Raw genomic sequence first — 18,255 nt, 5'->3', positions numbered from 1 at the left:
AGATGGAGCAGTTCATCAATGAAAACATCCCCTCACAGAGCTGGGGAGTGTGTGGTTTGTGTAATCAGTGTCATTAATGTGTAAGTTAACGTAAGTCTGAAATACCGTACAGTTGAGCACTGGAGGTGGCCTAGGGAGAGAAGGGAACCTGTGTGAACTCTGTGCTACCAGGAGTAAGGGGAAGGAGGCCAAAAGGCACTGTTTCCTTGCCTTGACACATTTTTGTTGGTGGACAGAGCCACACAGACAGCTGAACTGACCACCAGCGAGACCGTGGGCACCGAGGAACAGAAGTCTGTCATTCCAAACCTGAAATATGCCTTTTTCATAGGTCTTTCCCAAAATTTCACCTTTTCCCCCTTGCAAAGCTGAAGGGAAACAGTGCTAAGGCTTCCCAAATGAAACACTGTGAACTCGCTTGGGAATAAATAATGTGGTTGAGGCTCAGGAATTCACCCCAGGGGAATTCCACTGGCACGAAGGATGTAAAAGGGCAGTGAAGGCATCATCTGAAGACTTACTGCTTCCTTTAGAATAGAAAGCAAACAGAATAGAAACACAACACTGCACAAGTGATCCCTCTGTGGCCCCACTTTCAAACTGGGGGTTACAGAGGGATCTGGGGAACTATTGGAAGCACAGAGCAGGAAAGGGAAGAAACATATTTGGTCTTGATTTTTAAAATCTGCCAGGATATACTAATCTCTTGCCACAACATTTATTACTTAGCTGAGCATAATATTTTCTTGTTAGTCCTCAAAATATATACCCAAATAAACATGAGGAACCAGATTCTCAGCTGGAGTAAATCAAGACAGTCACCCAAGCCAAGCAAGCCACGTTGATTTATATCAGCTGACTGTCTTGCTTAAACTCTTCAGGCTGCAGGGAAACCACATGCACTCCAAACTGAACTACCCCTCCAAAATGGGATACAGAGCAGCAGCGTTGTTAACTCTTACAGTCCCATCCTGAGAGCTTCCACTTGTCTGCGAGGCTGTGGCCAAGTCATGACCATCACATTTGGATGGGGCATTGGGCAACCTGGTCTAGTGGAGGGAGTCCTTGGGTATGGCAGTGGGATTAGAACTAGATGATCTCTGAGGTCCCTTCCAACCCAAACCATCCTGTGGTTTGCATATGTTTATGTTAGAATGTTAGAACATTTGAGGTGTCTTGCTTGGAAGGGACACTTTAGATCAGCAAGTCCAAGCATCACTCTGACCAACCACCACTGCCAACCACCACTAAACCAAGTGCCTCAGCACCCCATCTAACCTTTTAAACACCTCCAGGGATGGAGACTCCACCACTTCCCTGTGCAGCCCCTTCCAATGTCTTACATCCCTCTTTGTTGAAGGTTTTCCTAACATCCAATCTAAACCTCCCCTGGAGTAAGTTGACAACATTTCCACTTGTCCTTTCACTTGTCACTAGGTCAGCCCCCCACCTCTCTACAACCTCCTTTCAGGTAGTTGTAGAGAGCAATTAGGTCTCTCCTCAACCTTGTTCTTGCCTGGAGTAAAATAAGCAAACCAAGCTTTGGTTGTGAACAAAAGTCTCCTGTAAAGAGAGAGAGATGGAGATGAAGATATTTAATTCCATGTGGTGTCTTTTTAGGTGGGTCTGTTTCGAAAATCTGGAGTGAAGTCCAGGATCCAGGCCCTACGGCAGATGAACGAGAGCTCCCCAGAAAACGTCAGCTATGAAGACCAGTCAGCCTATGATGTGGCAGACATGGTGAAGCAATTTTTCAGGGACTTGCCAGAACCTCTCCTCACAAGTAAGCTAGGAGAGACTTTTCTACACATCTACCAATGTAAGTTCTATTATTTTTACTATTATAAACAATTAGACAGTATTATGTGTACTGTATGGGCTCCCTGGGATAAAAAAGACAGGGATCTCCTGGAGAGAGTCCAGAGGAGGCTACAAAGATGATGAAGGGCCTGGAGCATCTCCCCTATGAGGAAAGGCTGAGTGAGCTGGGACTGTTCAGCCTGGAGAAAAGAAGACTAAGGGGGGACCTTATTAGTGTTTATAAATATCTGAAGGATGGGATGCAGGGGGAATGGGCAGCCCCTTTTCAGTGCTCTGTGGAGACAGGACAAGGGGCAATGGCTGCAAGTTGGAGCACAGGAAGTTCCACAGCAACATGGGGAAGAACTTTTCCCCAGTGAGGGTGCCAGAGCCCTGGGACAGGCTGCCCAGGGAGGTGGTGGAGTCTCCATCTCTGGAGAGATTCCAGCCCCGTCTGGACGCCTGTCTGTGCAATATGAGCTGGGGAGCTGCTTTGGCAGGGGGGTTGGACCCCATGATCTCTCCAGGTCCCTTCCAACCCCTATGATTCTATGATACTATACTTGTGTAATAATATATTGTAATAAATTTGGTGTGTTATCACTGGGTGGGATTCTTTCTGCTCACCTCCAAGATGTATAAAAGAACCTCTCTGTCTTCAAAATCTTTCACTAAGAGATCTTTTTTAGAACTGCCTAAAGGTTTCTCTGTCAAAATACTGGCAATTTTAATGGAAAGACACTATTCAAATCTGAGCAGCTTTGAAAATATCAGTCTTGCCACCAGAAAGAAGGCAGAATGACAGGCTTTATGTCCAGGACATAAAGTGTCAGATTTCTTTTAAACTGTAGCCCCATTTCATGCAGACATCTCAATACAAGTGAGTCTTTTGGGCATGGAGCAGCAGTACTCGACCATGAGAACATGAGCCATTCCCTTTCCTTGCTGTGACTTTTGATTATTTGCCTTTTCACTATAGTCAATAAAATACATGTTCAAGAGACAAGGCACTCTCACACACACCCTCAGCTTCTATGTGAAGGTCTGACAGAGAAAGAAAAAACCAGATTTCTTGTTTTCATTCCATCATAAGCAGCCCTCAGCAAAATCTGAGACCAAAATGCATCAGAACGTTGAAAATCCCTGTAAATCAGGAAATGACTGTGTATCTCTTCTCCAGACTGAAATAAGGAGAAACAAACAATGAGGAAAACGCTGAAAAACCAGAGGAATTATATTTTTTCTGTCCTGACAGTGTCCATTTTGAAGGCCAGTCAGCCAGTGCTCTGGCAGACACAGAGAAGTGTAGCCAGCCAGCCTGAGCCAAATAACTGGAAGCACTAAAGAGAAGTGTGTCTAGTCTTTTCACTTGCAGACATTTCAGCTGCCAAAACAATAGAAAGACATTTTAAACACCGTATGATCCCAGTGCTAAAGAGTCTAAGTTACTTCCATGCCTCCCCTCACTGTAAAAGTCTGTCTGTGGCATGTAGTCACTAATGTATTTACCATCGCGGTGTCTGTAGCTGATGGAGAGATGCCCTGCTCCTGCATGTGAGAGGCAGCACTGCAAATAAGTTTAGTGGATTTGGTCATAACATGATGTCTGGGGGCACAAGGGAACTGAAACAGTTGGTGCCTAGCCTTGGACCATCATTTCCCTCCTCTTTCTTTCCTGCTTCCAAGTTGCAGATCTTGTCTGCTGACGTGCGCGTCAGTGAGCCTGTTCAAATAGGGAACAGAAATTCCTGGTGCTAACAAAAAAGTGGCAATCAGCACAATTGTTCCCATAGCAAAATGGCCAAGGAGAAGATTATCCTCTAGAAGGACATTTTCTACCTGTCCTTAGAAACAAACCACCTTTAAACCATTCCTTGATGAGAATTGGGAAGGCCCTGTGTTGGCACAGGAGTGACTGCAATTAACCACTCCCAGATCGCAATGTCATCGGCATTGTTGTCTCTGCAGCCATAATGAACCCCTATCTCCAAGTCAGGAGCCTGGCATTAGGATTTACAACAGCCACCAAGTTGAGTGGTGAAATATTGCTTCCAGGCAACAAAAAACATTGTAAATAGGGGCACGGGCTGACTCTGTTAACCTACATGGAACTGGAGTGGGAAATCATAGAATCATAGGGGTTGGAAGGGACCTTGAGAGATCGTTGGGTCCAACCCCCAAATCTGAAGAACTCTTCTTTACACTGATCAGAGAGGGGTGGTGGTGATGGGGAAGTGCCAGGAAATAGTTTCTTGAACTGTACCAACACTTTAAAGGATTTCAGAAAGACTTGAGGATGGGTCTGTTTAAACCAAGGTGGGAACAAGAGAAGATGGGCTCTGTAGATGCTGGAGACCAACATTTGGATTAAGGATCAGTAACATTGTTGGGTTTTTTTCCATATAACCAACAACAAATATATTTTTCTGGTTCAGAGAGAGTACTGAAAAAAATTCCTTTCACAGAGAGAAAAATGTTGCAAATTGCTGGGATACCAGTGGTATTTCATAATGTCTGCAATTAAATAGATCTGGGAGCTTTTCTTGCCCTTCATCCTGTCTAACAAATTCCTAATGTGAAGTTAGGAAGGATTTTTCTTCTCTAAGTGTATTGCCAATGTATTTCTGATTTTCTGGGAGTCAGGGAAGATCTTTTTCACATATCCAGGACCTTTTCATATGTCTAGAATGGCTTGGTTTGCTGTAACATGGAGGACTGGGGGTGAGATGATCAGTGTAGCAGTCTGTATGGCACAGCATTGATTACACTTCCTCCATTTCCTTGAAGCTCTCAGTTGCCTGATGTTTACCTATGACTTGAAAGTCTGGCTAGTGGTCTTCTCAATGCATCAGACCCACCAGTGCAACTCTACTGGTGAGGGAACACCAGGAGGCTATGTGGGAAGAAAAGACCTGTTGCACAGCCTTAACAAAGGCTCTTCTGGCTTATCAGAAAGGCCTGGCCTTGCCACTTCTGCAATACTGGAAGCACTGGGCTGTGTTCAGTTTGTCATTCATGTCCAAAAGCTTTTGAAGTAAGGTGCTTGTACAAGGCTAGCAAGCAGGGCTCAAAAGCTGGTGTTCCCTGTACTGTAAATCTACTTTTGTTCTCCTACCATTTGATTATGTAGAGAGTATGTAATACCCAGAGGAGGGCTCTGAGTCCAAACAGAGAAAAATTATGGTAGTTTTAGAAATTAATCTGTGTGAGATGCTATTTAAGCATATCCATTTCTGCTTTCAGTAAACTCCTCTCATGGTTTAGGACACAAGTGTATTTTCCCAAATCTTCCCTACGACTTTGGAACAGTTCTTCCAAGGGACAAAAGTACCTTGAAAAATAACATTGAAAGATCATGAGCACTATTGGCCCTTCATAAACTTTAAATACATTTCAGTCTCTTTCTTGTGGAAGAGACTTTCAAATGAGCAGAAAAAGCCATACACAGAGAAGGGCAACCAGGCTGGGGAAGGGGCTGGAGGACCAATCCTCTGAGGAGCAGCTGAGGGAGCTGGGGCTGTTTAGCCTGGAGAAGAGGAGGCTGAGGGGAGACCTTCTCCCCACCTACAACTACCTGAAGGGAGGTTGTAGAGAGGTGGGCGATGGTCTCTTCAGCCAGGGGACAGGAGATGGGACAAGGGGCAATGGCATGAAGCTGTGCCAGGGCAGGGACAGATTGGACATTAGAAACAAATGTTTTCCTGACAGAGTTGTCAGGGCCTGGAACAGGCTGCCCAGGGAGGGGGTTGAGTCACCTTCCCTGGATGTGTTCAGAAAAAGGGTAGCTGAGGTACTTAGGGATCTGGTTTAGCTCAGGATGGGAATGGTTGGACTTGATGATCTTCCAAGGTCTCTTCCACCCTTGTGATTCTGTATCTGCATTCTGTACACTGTCTAGCTGTGCCTGACGGAGAAGCTCCAATTTGCCCTCCAATTTCCCCTTTGCCCCGTCATCCCCTGCCTCTGAAAGCCATTCCTAGAGTGTGAATGCTTGTGCTGACTCTTGTCCCTGGCTCCTTGTCTGATCTCACAACTGACCCCCATGATCTGGTCACTTGGTTCCCCTCAGACGTCCCTAAGGAGCAGCGGCTGCAGGCCGTGCAGGCCGCCATCATGCTGATGGCCGATGAGAACCGGGAGGTTTTGCAGACATTGCTGTGCTTCCTGAGTGATGTCACCTCTGTGGAGGAGAACCAGATGACTCCTATGAATATAGCTGTTTGTCTAGCCCCTTCCCTCTTCCATCTCAATATAGTGAAGAAAGAAAGCTCACCAAGGTAAGTTGGTTTTCTGTCTCAGCCCCACAGATAATCCTAGCCTGAAACAACGCTTCCAGTGTTCCTAAAGGCACACAGGGGACAATTTTCCACAGCATCTGCTTTCCAAGATACATTACACAGGGCATGGCTTCAGTAAGAGTCAACATGGATTCACCAAGGGGAAGTCATGTCTGACTAACCTGATAGGCTTCTACAAGGGTATGTCTGGATGGGTAGGTGAAGGGAGAACAGTGGACGTTGTCTACCTTGACTTCAGCAAGGCTTTTGACAGTGTCTCCACAGCATCCTCATAGGCAAGCTCAGGAAATGTGGGTTAGATGAACAGACAGTGAGCAGATTGAAAATTGAAAGGCAGAGCTCAGAGGGTTGTGATCAGTGGCACAGAGTCTAGTTGGAGGCCTGTAACAAGTGATGTTCCTCAGGGGTCAGTCCTGGGTCCAACCCTGTTCAATATATTAATCAATCATTTGGATGAAGGGATAGAGTGTACCCTCAGCTAGTTTGCTGATGATACAAAGCTGGGAGGAGTGACTGACATGCCAGGAGGCTGCACTGCCATCCAGTGAGACCTGGACAGGCTGGAGAGCTGGGCAGAGAGGAACCAAATGAAGTTCAACATGGACATGAGTAGGGTCCTGCACCTAGGGAGGAATAACCCCAGTCACCAGTGCAGGTTAGGAGCTGTCCTGCTGGGAAACAGCTCTCTGGAAAAAGACTTGGGCATGCTGGTGGACAATAGGTTAACCATGAGCCAGCAGTGTGCCCTCACAGCCACTGGCATCCTGGCATGTATCAAGAAAAGTGTGGCCAGCAGGTTGAGGGAGGTTCTCCTTCCCCTCTGCTCTACACTGGTGAGGCCTCATCTGGAATATTGTCTGCAGTTGTGGGCTCCCCAGTTCAAGGACAGGGAGCTACTGCAGAGGGTGCAAAAAAGGGCTACAAAGATGATTAGGGGACCAGAACATCTCTCTTATAAAGAAGGGCCGAGAGACTTGGGACTTTTTTAGCCTAGAGAAGACTGATGGGAAGTCTTATCAATACTTGTAAGTACTTGAGGGCTGGGTGTCAGGAGGATGGGGTCAGTCTTTTTTCAGTGACAGGACAAGAGGCAGTGGGCACAAATTTGAATATAAGAAGTTCCACCTAAATGTGAAGAGGAACTTCTTTGTTGTGAGGGTGGCAGAGCACTGGGACAGGCTGCCCAGAGAGGCTGTGAAGTCTCCATCTCTGGACACATTCAAAACCTGCCTGGGCACTGTCCTGTGCAACCTGCTCTAGGTGATCCTGCTCTGGCAGGGGGGTTGGACTAGGTGATCTCCACAGGTCCCTTCCAGACCCTGCCATTCTGTGGTTCTGTGAGAGGGCAAAGCCCATGTCACAGAGCCAGAAGTGCACTTAAACATGACAGAAGGCATTTCCACAACCCCAGCAGGCATTTCTGTCTGTCTGTTTTGAATACCCATTGCTTGCTTTCCACACAAAAATTCAGTGGGGCACTGGTGGGTTTTGCATAAGTAATATTGGCTTTTGTGAAAGGAAAGGGCCTGATTTTGCTCCAACTGAAGACAGGGTTGACCAGTAGTTTAAAAGATTTTAACTGATAGAATTTCAGTGAGTTGTTTTTCACTCTGTATGTTCTGGCTACATTATGCTGCTTGGGAAGCCCAGTTTATTTCAGAGATGGCATGTAACGTGGTGAGTATAGATGAAACAGGGCATAGCTCCTGCTAAACATTAGTGGTCCCAACTTAACATCCCTTCTGAGTTTTTTTTCCCAGCCAGTTCAGAATAAACCAAGATTCATGACTGTGTATGTGTATGACCAGCATCTGAGCAAGTGCTTTAAGCAGTGGCAAGGTGAACCACTGTCCATCATGTCTGTTAGTCACCCATTCCAAGATCTACACCATCTAATGCAGGACCTGCATAAATTTTCCTGCTTTTCCCTTTGGCTCAACAATATTTTAGATAAACATTTCTCCTTTTAGAAAAGGCCCAGTAGTCTGAGCAGTCTTTGTGATAGAGAAAAACTAAAGAACAGGCTGCTTCTCTGGTGTTCTGAACATCCTGCTGCTGTTTGCTTTCATATTCAAAAGATTCAGCTCTTTTTACCTGAGACACTGAATTCAATTACAGGGTAATACAGAAAAAATATGCAACAGGGAAGCCAGATCAGAAGGACCTCAGTGAAAACCTGGCAGCTACTCAGGGACTTGCTCACATGATAATGGAATGCAACAAACTTTTTGAGGTGAGTGAGAGACTCAAACGGCATTATTCATGGCCACATAATGCAGCATCCTTTGATGTATTTATGTTTATGCTTACATTTTCTGTCTTGTATTAGCTCAGGGATTGATGGTGCCTCACTTATTTGTAAACTTGCTCCATCTAAAGTTTATTTATCTCATTTCTGTATGACTGCTCCTTTCTAGCAGTCAAAGGCCCGACTAAAAAATGCAGGGTAATTATTCTGTAGCAGTTTTCAGCCCGAGCTACTGGATTGGAAAATTTTAGTCTAATTAAAATCAAAATCTGCTGTTAAACCATTTATTTTTCTTATAATGCTTTAGCACCTCAATTAGAATTCACCCATCTCAAAAAAGAAAAAAGGACACGCTTTATTTCTCTGTGTCCCAAAATGAAGTTACAATTACACAGGGAGATGCAGCCTCTGTGCATTTTTCACTGCAGGTGGAGCAGAGATAACGCTCCTATCTCCCTTCCTCAGAAGCATGAGGCAACATTTCTTGGGGGCTAGAGCAGTAACATGGGTGTGTTGACATCCAGCTGAGCAGTCTGATGCAGTTCGGCATGAGAAGTGCTACTCTGGGCCATGGGCTGGTTCAACACAGAATCACAGAGTCACAAGGTTGGAAGAGACCTTTGAAGATCATCAAGTCCAACCATTCCCATCCTAAGCTAAACCAGATCCCTAAGTACCTCAACTACCCTTTTTTTAACACATCCAGGGAAGGTGACTCAACCCCCTCCCTGGGCAGCCTGTTTCAGGCCCTGACAACTCTGTCAGGAAAACATTGGTTTCTAATGTCCAATCTGTCCCTGCCCTGGCACAGCTTCATGCCATTGCCCCTTGTCCCATCTCCTGTCCCCTGGCTGAAGAGACCATCGCCCACCTCTCTACAACCTCCCTTCAGGTAGTTGTAGGTGGGGAGAAGGTCTCCCCTCAGCCTCCTCTTCTCCAGGCTAAACAGCCCCAGCTCCCTCAGCCACTCCTCAGAGGATTTGCCCTCCAGCCCCTTCCCCAGCCTGGTTGCCCTTCTCTGCACTCGCTCCAGGACCTCAGTGTCCTTCTGATGGTGAGGAGCCCAGAACTGGACCCAGCACTCGAGGTGTGGCCTCACCAATGCCCAGTACAGGGGCACAAACACACTCCTTTGCACTGCTCTTCTTGCATAGCAAGCAAAGAAGGAAATAGGAATCCATTTCATAGATCATAGGCTGGTCACAGTTGGCTGCTGAGTGGTCCATCAGCCTAGAAACATGATTGCTTTAAGGAAAAGCTCTCATCAGGAGGTTTTCCCTGTGTTTCCCCTTCCTTCTGTGGCACAGGTCCCACATGAGATGGTCACCCAGTCCCGAAACTCCTATGTTGACGCAGAAGTGCATTCGCCCACCCTGGAGGAGCTTGGGAAACAAGTTGATGAGGAAGGAGGGAATTACCATATGTACCTGGAAAGTCTCATGCAGAATCTTCAGAAAGAAGCAAAAGAGAAATTCAAAGGATGGGTCACGTGTTCCAGTATAGACAACACAGAACTTGCCTATAAAAAGGTAATTTGGGGAGAGGTGGAAGAAGCAGTAATGAAACCAAAGCAAAATGCTGCCTAGGGGATGCCCTGACTTCTTGTATGGCTAAATACATACCCTTCTGTCTGATGAGGCACATGTTGGGTTTTTTTTTAAAAAAATACTACTTAAGGCAGTTAAATGATGTCATATAAATGGTGGTTTGGGTACAAGATTCCAGGAAGAGGCAAACAAAGCAAGCTGAGGTCTCCAGAATGGATAATGTAAGTAATACAGCAAAAGGAGAGAATGAACTGAGACTTTAAACATACAACGTTACCTGGGTAAGCTCTTTGACTGGGGACAGGCAAAGTTTCCAACCATCTCCTGTTGTTTGCCAGCAGTTTGGAGAACACAGACAGAACAAAGGTATTAAAGACCCTCTTTGGGCTGCCTGCAGCTTTGCTTAGCTGGGCTAGACGTGTGGCCAGTTGTATCCCTGATCCTCCCATCCTTGTTTCCAGTGGATTTTTCCCTGATCCTCCCATCCTTGTTTCCAGTGGATTTTTTCTATTTGCAACCTTCTAAATTTCCAAAGTTATCCCAGGCTCCATCACTTCTGTGGGGAAAGCCAGACTGCTGCAGCCAGGAAGAGGGTGCTGCAGGGTCCCTGAAGACAGCAGAGCTCAGGATTGCTGGAAATGCAATGGCAAAACAGCAGCAGATAGAGGCAGGAGAGGATGGATTAGGAGTGGGTGACAGTAGTTTGGCTGGGGAAGGGGACTGGGAGGAGTATGGGATCTGGGCGGTGATGGGGCAGGGTGGTTTAGGGACCAGAGGTGGCATTATCCCCCATTTGGGCAATTACAACCTTTCTGTTAAGGCAAAGAAATCACAGTTACTCATTTGCAGGCAGCTTCTGTGAGCCACTTCTCCAGGGATGGGCTGCAGAAGGTTGGGGAGGGAGCACCAGGGTGTAGATGGGAGAGGGGAGGGAGTGAAGAGGGGCACGCACAGGTCAAGGGTGTGTGAGGCTACAGAGGGGATTGGGAGCCCCTGAGGCTCTAGGGCAGGAGGACTGGGGAAACTGAAAGCCTTGGGGAGAAGGAATTCTAAAAAAAAATATGAAATAATTTAAGGTGGGAGTTGGGTTTCTGAGGATATAAGCCTGGATCTGTGGGAGGTGCTGGAGGTTTCTGGAGCATTGACATGTGAGGATGCCAGGGTAGGGAAGGGTTAGAGAAGTGGGGCTTGCAAGATCCACTGCTTACAGTTATCTGCTTTGCTGCCTGAAATACAACCACCCTAAAACCATGCAGAAAAGCCATATGTGTGGAATACAGGATATATGCCTTGTGCATAGCCCAGCACTTTCCACTCGCTTATTGCGTGCTGTGGAGGTGTAACAAGTACCAGGTGTCATGAGCTAGGAAGAGTTAGCAAGCAGTTTGTGTGTTTCTTCTTCAAAAGGCATCTTGCCAATACTTCCCTTGCAGCTATTCTGAGGAGCAAACATCTGTGTGTCTGATACATAAGTGAATCAACATGTGTTCTGCTCTTCCAGCAATTAATCAGAGTTAGCTGATGCTCAGTCCCAGCCAGTGCATCAGGTTGCCCAAGGTGGTAGCCTTTTTGCAGCCCAGAGTTTCAGCCTCTCATTTGGTTTTCCTTCCATATACACACATTCTTCATTACACTTTGGGTGCTTGGGAATGAAACAGCCTGTGTCACACCAGAAATAATACAGCAACTCCACTGGCAGTATGGGAAGCGGTCCAGATACACACTGGTGTGAGAGCAGAAGTCATGTATCACCTCAGTCTTCCATCCTTATGTTTTCCTATACAGTAGAGCAGCAACAATAAGTAGAGCAGGGAAGTAAGCATGTTCCTAAGCTAGTCAGATACCCCTACCAAGGTTGTGTCTTTGGTTATCCTGTGCTGTACAGGGACAGGGGGTTGCATTCTTTGTTGCTTTACTCCAGGTTGGGGATGGGAACCCCTTACGGCTTTGGAAAGCCTCAGTGGAAGTTGAAGCTCCCCCATCAGTTGTCCTGAACCGAGTGCTGAGAGAACGTCACCTTTGGGACGAGGACTTCTTGCAGTGGAAGGTGGTTGAGAGCCTGGACAAGCAGACAGAAGTTTACCAGTATGTTTTGAACAGCATGGCTCCTCATCCTGTCCGAGACTTTGTTGTTCTAAGGTAAGGTCAGGGCAGTTCCCCAGTACCTCTCCTTCCTGCAGGGTACACAAGGAAGATCTGCTCTTATCTCAGCCAGATGCTAATCTGTGTAATTGTGCTTCAAGAACTCTGTTCCTGGGCAGCAGAGTTGATTTCTCCAACTGAATTACAGTTGTACACCTAGAGCATGCTGACCTTTTCTCTGATGTAATTTGAGCAGCACATACTCCTGAGGCCATAAATATCATTTATTCCTTAGAACAGATGTCTGATAATAGCTGCTGTTCTCTCTTGGCTTTGTTTGTTGTCAAAACACTGCAAATAGAACCCAATTGTTTTTCACACTGCTTTTGCTGTTCTCTGGGGAATGTTTGATGTTTAAGAGCCAAATGTTTATTAGAGAAGATAGTGATGCTTTTAAGCTAAGGTTGTTATGCAGTGTCTATCTAAGTTGTTATTTTAGATTTGCAGTCAGAGCCTTTGTGGATCAAGAAATACTAACCCATAAAAATCCTAGGATGGAGGTGAACAGTGAGAGGCAGTAGATACATATTCTGTCTTCCAGCAGATGACATCTCCCAAATAAATGTATAGCTGTGTATCCATATTCCAAATTCAATCTCAGAGCTGCCATTCTCTGCCTACCTTTACAGAACAGACACGCACAGAGAAATTTCTTCTATCACCCTGCCTTTGAAATCTGGTCCTGTTGCTTGCTAGGAGCTATTGTGGAGCTGCTGTCATATTTCACTTACAGGGTCAGCCCTATAGTTATACATTTCAGGATGGTTTTGGGGGCATTCCCATTCTTGGTCTCTGCTTTCTTTGATTGAAGTGATGTGCCTGCAAAATACTAAGCAGTTCTGACAAAGGAAACAGTCCAGTGAGTCAGAGTGGTGTAAGAGGGAACAGAGATTGAAGGGAAAAGTTGAGCACTACAGAAATAATTATTACAGTATGCCCTTTTTATGAACTTCAGTATTCTCTGAGAGAATGGTAACATGCAGATATTGTCAGTAGAAGGGAGGAATGACTGGAATTCTTAGGGGAAGGTTTAAAACAAATATTTTCTGCAAGTTCCTTAGAATGTGAAAACACCAGTTCTACCATTATACTATTTCCTTTGCCTTTCCACAGTATACTGGGCTAAATTAATCAGTCTATAATTCATTACTATAAACCCAACTAATTTCTAATGATTTTCCCTATGTATTATTGACTTAAACCAGTGATAAATTTGGCCCTCTGCATAGCACCAAGAAGATGGCTTGGGAGCAGTGGAGAGGTTTTTGTGGCCATAACCCTGTCCTCTTCTTTGCCACATAGTACACTATTAGGTTTGATGGTGGTTTATGTTCTTTAAAGACCTGCTGTGCAGTTACATCAGTTAAAGAAACTCCTTGCCATCAAGTTCTTGTTCTTTTCACTAACCCAGGCAGAATGACCCCAAGGACTAAAAAAACCTATCATAAAACTGAATCCTGGTGGGTTTTTAAGGGCTGGCAACAGCCTTCAGGCAGATCTGTCAGATTCTGTTGTTTATCTCTTTTGATTTCTATCATTAAGTCTGGAGCAAGGTTAGCCAGCGATACCTCAGTCAGCTTGATACCTTATGATTGGTGGGAAGTGAACAGTGAAATTATAATTCACCTCTGGGGACATGAAGGAATATATTTTCACAGACAGCAATTGTCTTCTTCTCAATCAAACTTTTGTCTGTGAAAGGATAAACTTAGTTGTTCTTTTTTTTTGGGTTTTTTTTTTAGGTTTTCCCCTTTTCAATTTGACAGTCATAACAAGGGGATTAGGCTCCCTTGAGAAGGCTCTAATGGTAAGAGGATAGGGGCAATGTTCCATGAGCCTGGGATCTGGTGCAGCTCTCAGCTGCCCTGCACAGGCATCACTTTTCATTAAAGATTCCTGAAAAACTCCACATTCATTAAGAATCACAGCATCTCTCTGTGAGATGGGTGCTGTGCCCAGTTTTAACACTGTAGATACGTAGAGAAGTACAGAAGGTTTCCTCAATCCTTATTACTAGGAGTAGGGATCACAGGTCTTCTGCAGACTCTGGGATCAACAGTCCTCTACTTCAGGAATAACCCAAGTAAGCACCATGGAGTTACAGTCCTGCCTAATGCTGTGCAGGCATCTGCAGTGGAGGGTTCAGCATTTCACAGACCTGAGGTGGGGTTTCCTACTCATCTGCCAAGGCAGCTCATTGTTTTCATTAATGCACAGACTCAGGTAAAACCTTCAGAAGCCAGTCTCTTCCTGCCTGGTCTTAAATAACAGCTTAACTTCACAGAAAGGAAATGCAGAATGTTAAAATTACCTAAAATTATCTGCTGAAGACACAACTGCAGCAGCCCTTGAGAGCAGCTTACCTGGTAAAACTCGATGCTTCCCAAGGTAGCATAATCCCTGTCTCAGTCCATGGCAAGTCCATGCCCTTAACACAGCACAGTAGGAATGTCACATTTATTCCTGCAGCTAGGACAGAGCACAGACCCATCCTGTGGTATTCCAGGCAGGGAAGAAAGATGTGAGACAGCAGAATGTGCAGAGAATGCTTACAGAACAAGAAAAAGAAAAAACTTAAGTATTAAAGTCTCTGTCTTCTGAACCTGGTGGAAACCTGCAGTGTGGAAGAGAGGGAAGAAACTTGGGATGAGGGGAAAACGATGAAATCACTGACAGCTCCAAAAGAAAAAAGCAAAGCATCTTTAGCTTGGAGAAGAGGATGCTGAGGGGAGACCTTCTCCCCACCTACAACTACCTGAAGGGAGGTTGTAGAGAGGTGGGCGATGGTCTCTTCAGCCAGGGGACAGGAGATGGGACAAGGGGCAATGGCATGAAGCTGTGCCAGGGCAGGGACAGATTGGACATTAGAAACAAATGTTTTCCTGACAGAGTTGTCAGGGCCTGGAACAGGCTGCCCAGGGAGGGGGTTGAGTCACCTTCCCTGGATGTGTTCAAGAAAAGGGTAGATGAGGTAATTAGGGATCTGGTTTAGCTTAGGATGGGAATGGTTGGACTTGATGATCTTAAAGTTCTTTTCCAACCTTGTGATTCTGTGATTCTGTGAACAGGCCAGCTCAAGAACTGAGTGCTTGTGGAACAAAACACATTGGTAATATGGAACCAACCCCCTAACACTGGCAACCTGACATGCATTGTGACCTGGCCATGAAATGGCACTGCTTTTTCACAAGTAACATTTGCTCAAGAGCTGTGGAACAGTGGGGAGACAGAGTGTGGTCCTCTGGTCCAGAAAACGTCCCTTTCCTTCTGGAAGGGAAAGGAACATGGAGCACAGATCCTCTTGGGAAAAGAGACATCCGGGCACATAACTATGTTGGCAAAGGCTAAAAGAAGCTTTTTGGTTCTTGCATTGGAAAGGAGGAGGACCTCTCCAAGAGATGTCTTTTCTTTGGAGTGACAGTGAGGAGGAAGGAAGCAAACAGATAGCAATACCTTTGTGGGTGCCTGGTTGACCAGTCCTTCCAGCACAATTGCTGAGGATATTGGTTCAGATGATTGCTTAATGGCAAAGGAAGGGACCCTCACCTTCACTGTCATGTCTAAAGGAGTAAACATGCAGTTCCAGCCATTGGCTATTGCAGCAAATAAACCCTGTAAGACTATTTTGCCACTGCTACTTGGAGTATGAGGTGGCAAATGACCCCCAGCCAACTGAAGAGACTTTCCTCAGCTGCTGTGGACATTAACAGCAGAACACCCTGATAAAATGTGCTGCATTTGTATTTATTGGCACCAAGAGTATGGTACAGTAATGTCACTGATGAAATAAATAAAGGCATTTCAGGTTTGAAACATGTTCTTGGAGTTCCAGAAGTACTAGAGAGGATTGCTGCTGTGCTGAACTGTATCTGTTGTTCCTGTAAGTCTGCATGGGTGGAGTGCAATATTTCAGCCTTTGTTGGAAGGCTTGTGCTCACTTCATGTCCTTCACAAGATCTCTGTCTATCAGCAGAAAGCTGTGTCGTGCCCATTAACACGTGATGGTTACAAGGTGTGCTTCTCTGCCTGGAGAAGCAAGGTAGATGGCTGAGCATTCCACATCACACTCAGACTCCCAGCTGGGGTGGGTGGATGGCAGCACAGTCATGTGGACATTGTCCTTCAGGAGAAAAAATGTATATAGCACCAGTTGCAACACTGGTCCTTGAGTTGCTTCAGAAGTTTGGGGTGGGGGAGTTGATTTGCCTCCTCCTGTACCAATGTACCCCCAAACCTCTGAGCAGATCTTACCAAAATTATAGTACCTACCATTAAAATTAATGCATTTACAGGTGGGGATCTAGCTCTGAAATCTAAGCTTGATAAGCTTCCATGGCCAGTTCTGAGCAAGATATTGCCTACTAACTTGGAACACAAAACTCCTCCAAGGACTCCTAGGACAGTCCAGTGGCACTGCAGGCAGCAAGCAGGGTAGGCAGGCTAACTGCAACTTCAATTCAGAGCCCAAAAGTTTCATTACTAAAGTGCTTTGAACTGGAATGTGTTGCTGCAGGACGTGGAGGACGGAATTACCAAAGGGCATGTGCATGCTGGTTGCAATCTCTGTGGAGCACGAAGAGGCTCCTCTGATGGGAGCTGTGCGAGCTGTCGTGATGGACTCTCAGTATTTGATAGAACCATGTGGCTCAGGAAAAGCCAGGCTGACCCATATCTGCAGAATTGACCTGAAGTAAGTATTCCCCAGGGCTCAGAGTTGGGTCCAGTCCTGTTTAATATCTTCATTCACAACCCTGATGAGGGAACAGCATCCACCCTCAGCAAGTACCCAATGGGACAAAGCTGGGAGGAGTGGCTGACACGCAGGACACTGCGCTGCCATCCAGAGAGACCTGGACAGGCTGGAGAGCTGGGCAGGGAGAAACCAGATGAGGGTCAACAAAAGCAAGTGGAGAGTCTGGCACCTGGGGAGGAATAACTGCTGGAATCAGTACAGGCTGGGGGATGAGCTGCTGGAGAAGAGCTTTGTGGAGAAGGACCTGGGGGTCCTGGGTGATGACAGGTTGGCCATGAGCCAGCAGTGTGCCCTGGGGGCTGAGAGAGACAATGGGATCCTGGGGGGCATCAGGAGGAGTGTGGCCAGCAGGTCACAGGAGGGGATCCTCCCCCTCTACTCTGCCCTGGTCAGGCCCCACCTGGAGTATTGTGTCCAGTTCTGGGCTCCCTGGGATAAAAAAGACAGGGATCTCCTGGAGAGAGTCCAGAGGAGGCTACAAAGATGATGAAGGGTCTGGATCATCTCCCCTATGAGGAAAGGCTGAGTGAGCTGGGACTGTTCAGCCTGGAGAGAAGAAGACTAAGGGGTTGGATCTGATGATCTCTCGAGGTCCTTTCCAATCCCTATGATTCTATGATTCCTCCTGCAAAAATCAGATGCCTATTCAGCAGGGAAAAAACCTGCAACACAAGGAGGGGAGGTGTTGGGAGCAGAGGACACAGGCAATGAAGTCTTGCCACTTTGGAGCCTGCAGTCTTTTCTAGTTGCCAGGCTCATTTCTCTGCTCAGCATCTACCACGGCTGTGGTGTGATCACAGGAATTAAATCCAGGATTTGATTACTGGGAGGGAGGACTTTAGAGCATGCTTACAACGACAAGTATTCCAAGTCCTCACCACCGTGGTGGTCAGCAGGGAGTAGGAAGCATGGCAAGGCCGGTCCTGCAGGGCATATTTCTTGAAGTATTTGAGTTTCTCAATAATTCTCTTTCCATTTCTTCAGAGGACATTCCCCAGAGTGGTACAACAAAGGCTTTGGACATCTGTGTGCAGCAGAAGTTGCCAGGATCAGAAACTCCTTTCAGCCTCTGATCGCTGAGGGACCAGAAACGAAAATCTGAGGAAATGTTCCTGGGAGTGTGTGAACATGAACCGGGGTCTGGCAGGGAATGGGAAGGCTGGAAGCAAAGATCTTGTGTGAGCTGCAGAAATCTGACCAGACTTGGGTCTGTACAAAGGGGAAACAGGAATTTTATAGGAAAGTTCTTTTATTCTGGAGACTTTGGCTCCTCCCCCCCCCCCCACCACCACATCCCTTCTGTATTCATGTCAATTATTGAAGTAAACCTTTCTTCAGAGAGCTTTTATCATTATTACTTTAAAATCAGACTATTGCCATGACTTGTGCGTCACAGAACTGTGGTATTTAAAGGCTTCTGAGAAGCATATTTTAATTGTAAATAGCTTCTGTACAGGATGTACATAT

The 18,255-nt window shown here is 46.1% G+C and overlaps 1 protein-coding gene across 2 annotated transcripts in view; it reads left to right on the top strand.

Moving 5' to 3' along the window:
* The window catches only part of STARD13 (StAR related lipid transfer domain containing 13), a gene marked incomplete at both ends in the record, with an annotated part of 297,240 nt that extends 279,350 nt beyond the window's left edge, over positions 1-17,890 (top strand). For both annotated transcript variants that reach the window (XM_084279657.1, XM_084279658.1), the window contains 7 exons: positions 1,621-1,819; positions 5,870-6,077; positions 8,217-8,331; positions 9,654-9,875; positions 11,815-12,032; positions 16,549-16,725; positions 17,773-17,890. In XM_084279657.1, the coding sequence (XP_084135783.1) occupies positions 1,621-1,819; positions 5,870-6,077; positions 8,217-8,331; positions 9,654-9,875; positions 11,815-12,032; positions 16,549-16,725; positions 17,773-17,890 (1,257 nt within the window). The remainder of the gene's footprint in view (positions 1-1,620; positions 1,820-5,869; positions 6,078-8,216; positions 8,332-9,653; positions 9,876-11,814; positions 12,033-16,548; positions 16,726-17,772) is intronic.
* Positions 17,891-18,255: the final 365 nt, after the last annotated feature.

This window comes from Gallinula chloropus (assembly GCF_964237585.1).
Source record: "Gallinula chloropus genome assembly, chromosome: 1".
NCBI lineage: Eukaryota > Metazoa > Chordata > Aves > Gruiformes > Rallidae > Gallinula > Gallinula chloropus.
Note: the sequence above shows the minus strand (reverse complement) of the source record. Positions and strands in the feature narration are given on the sequence as shown.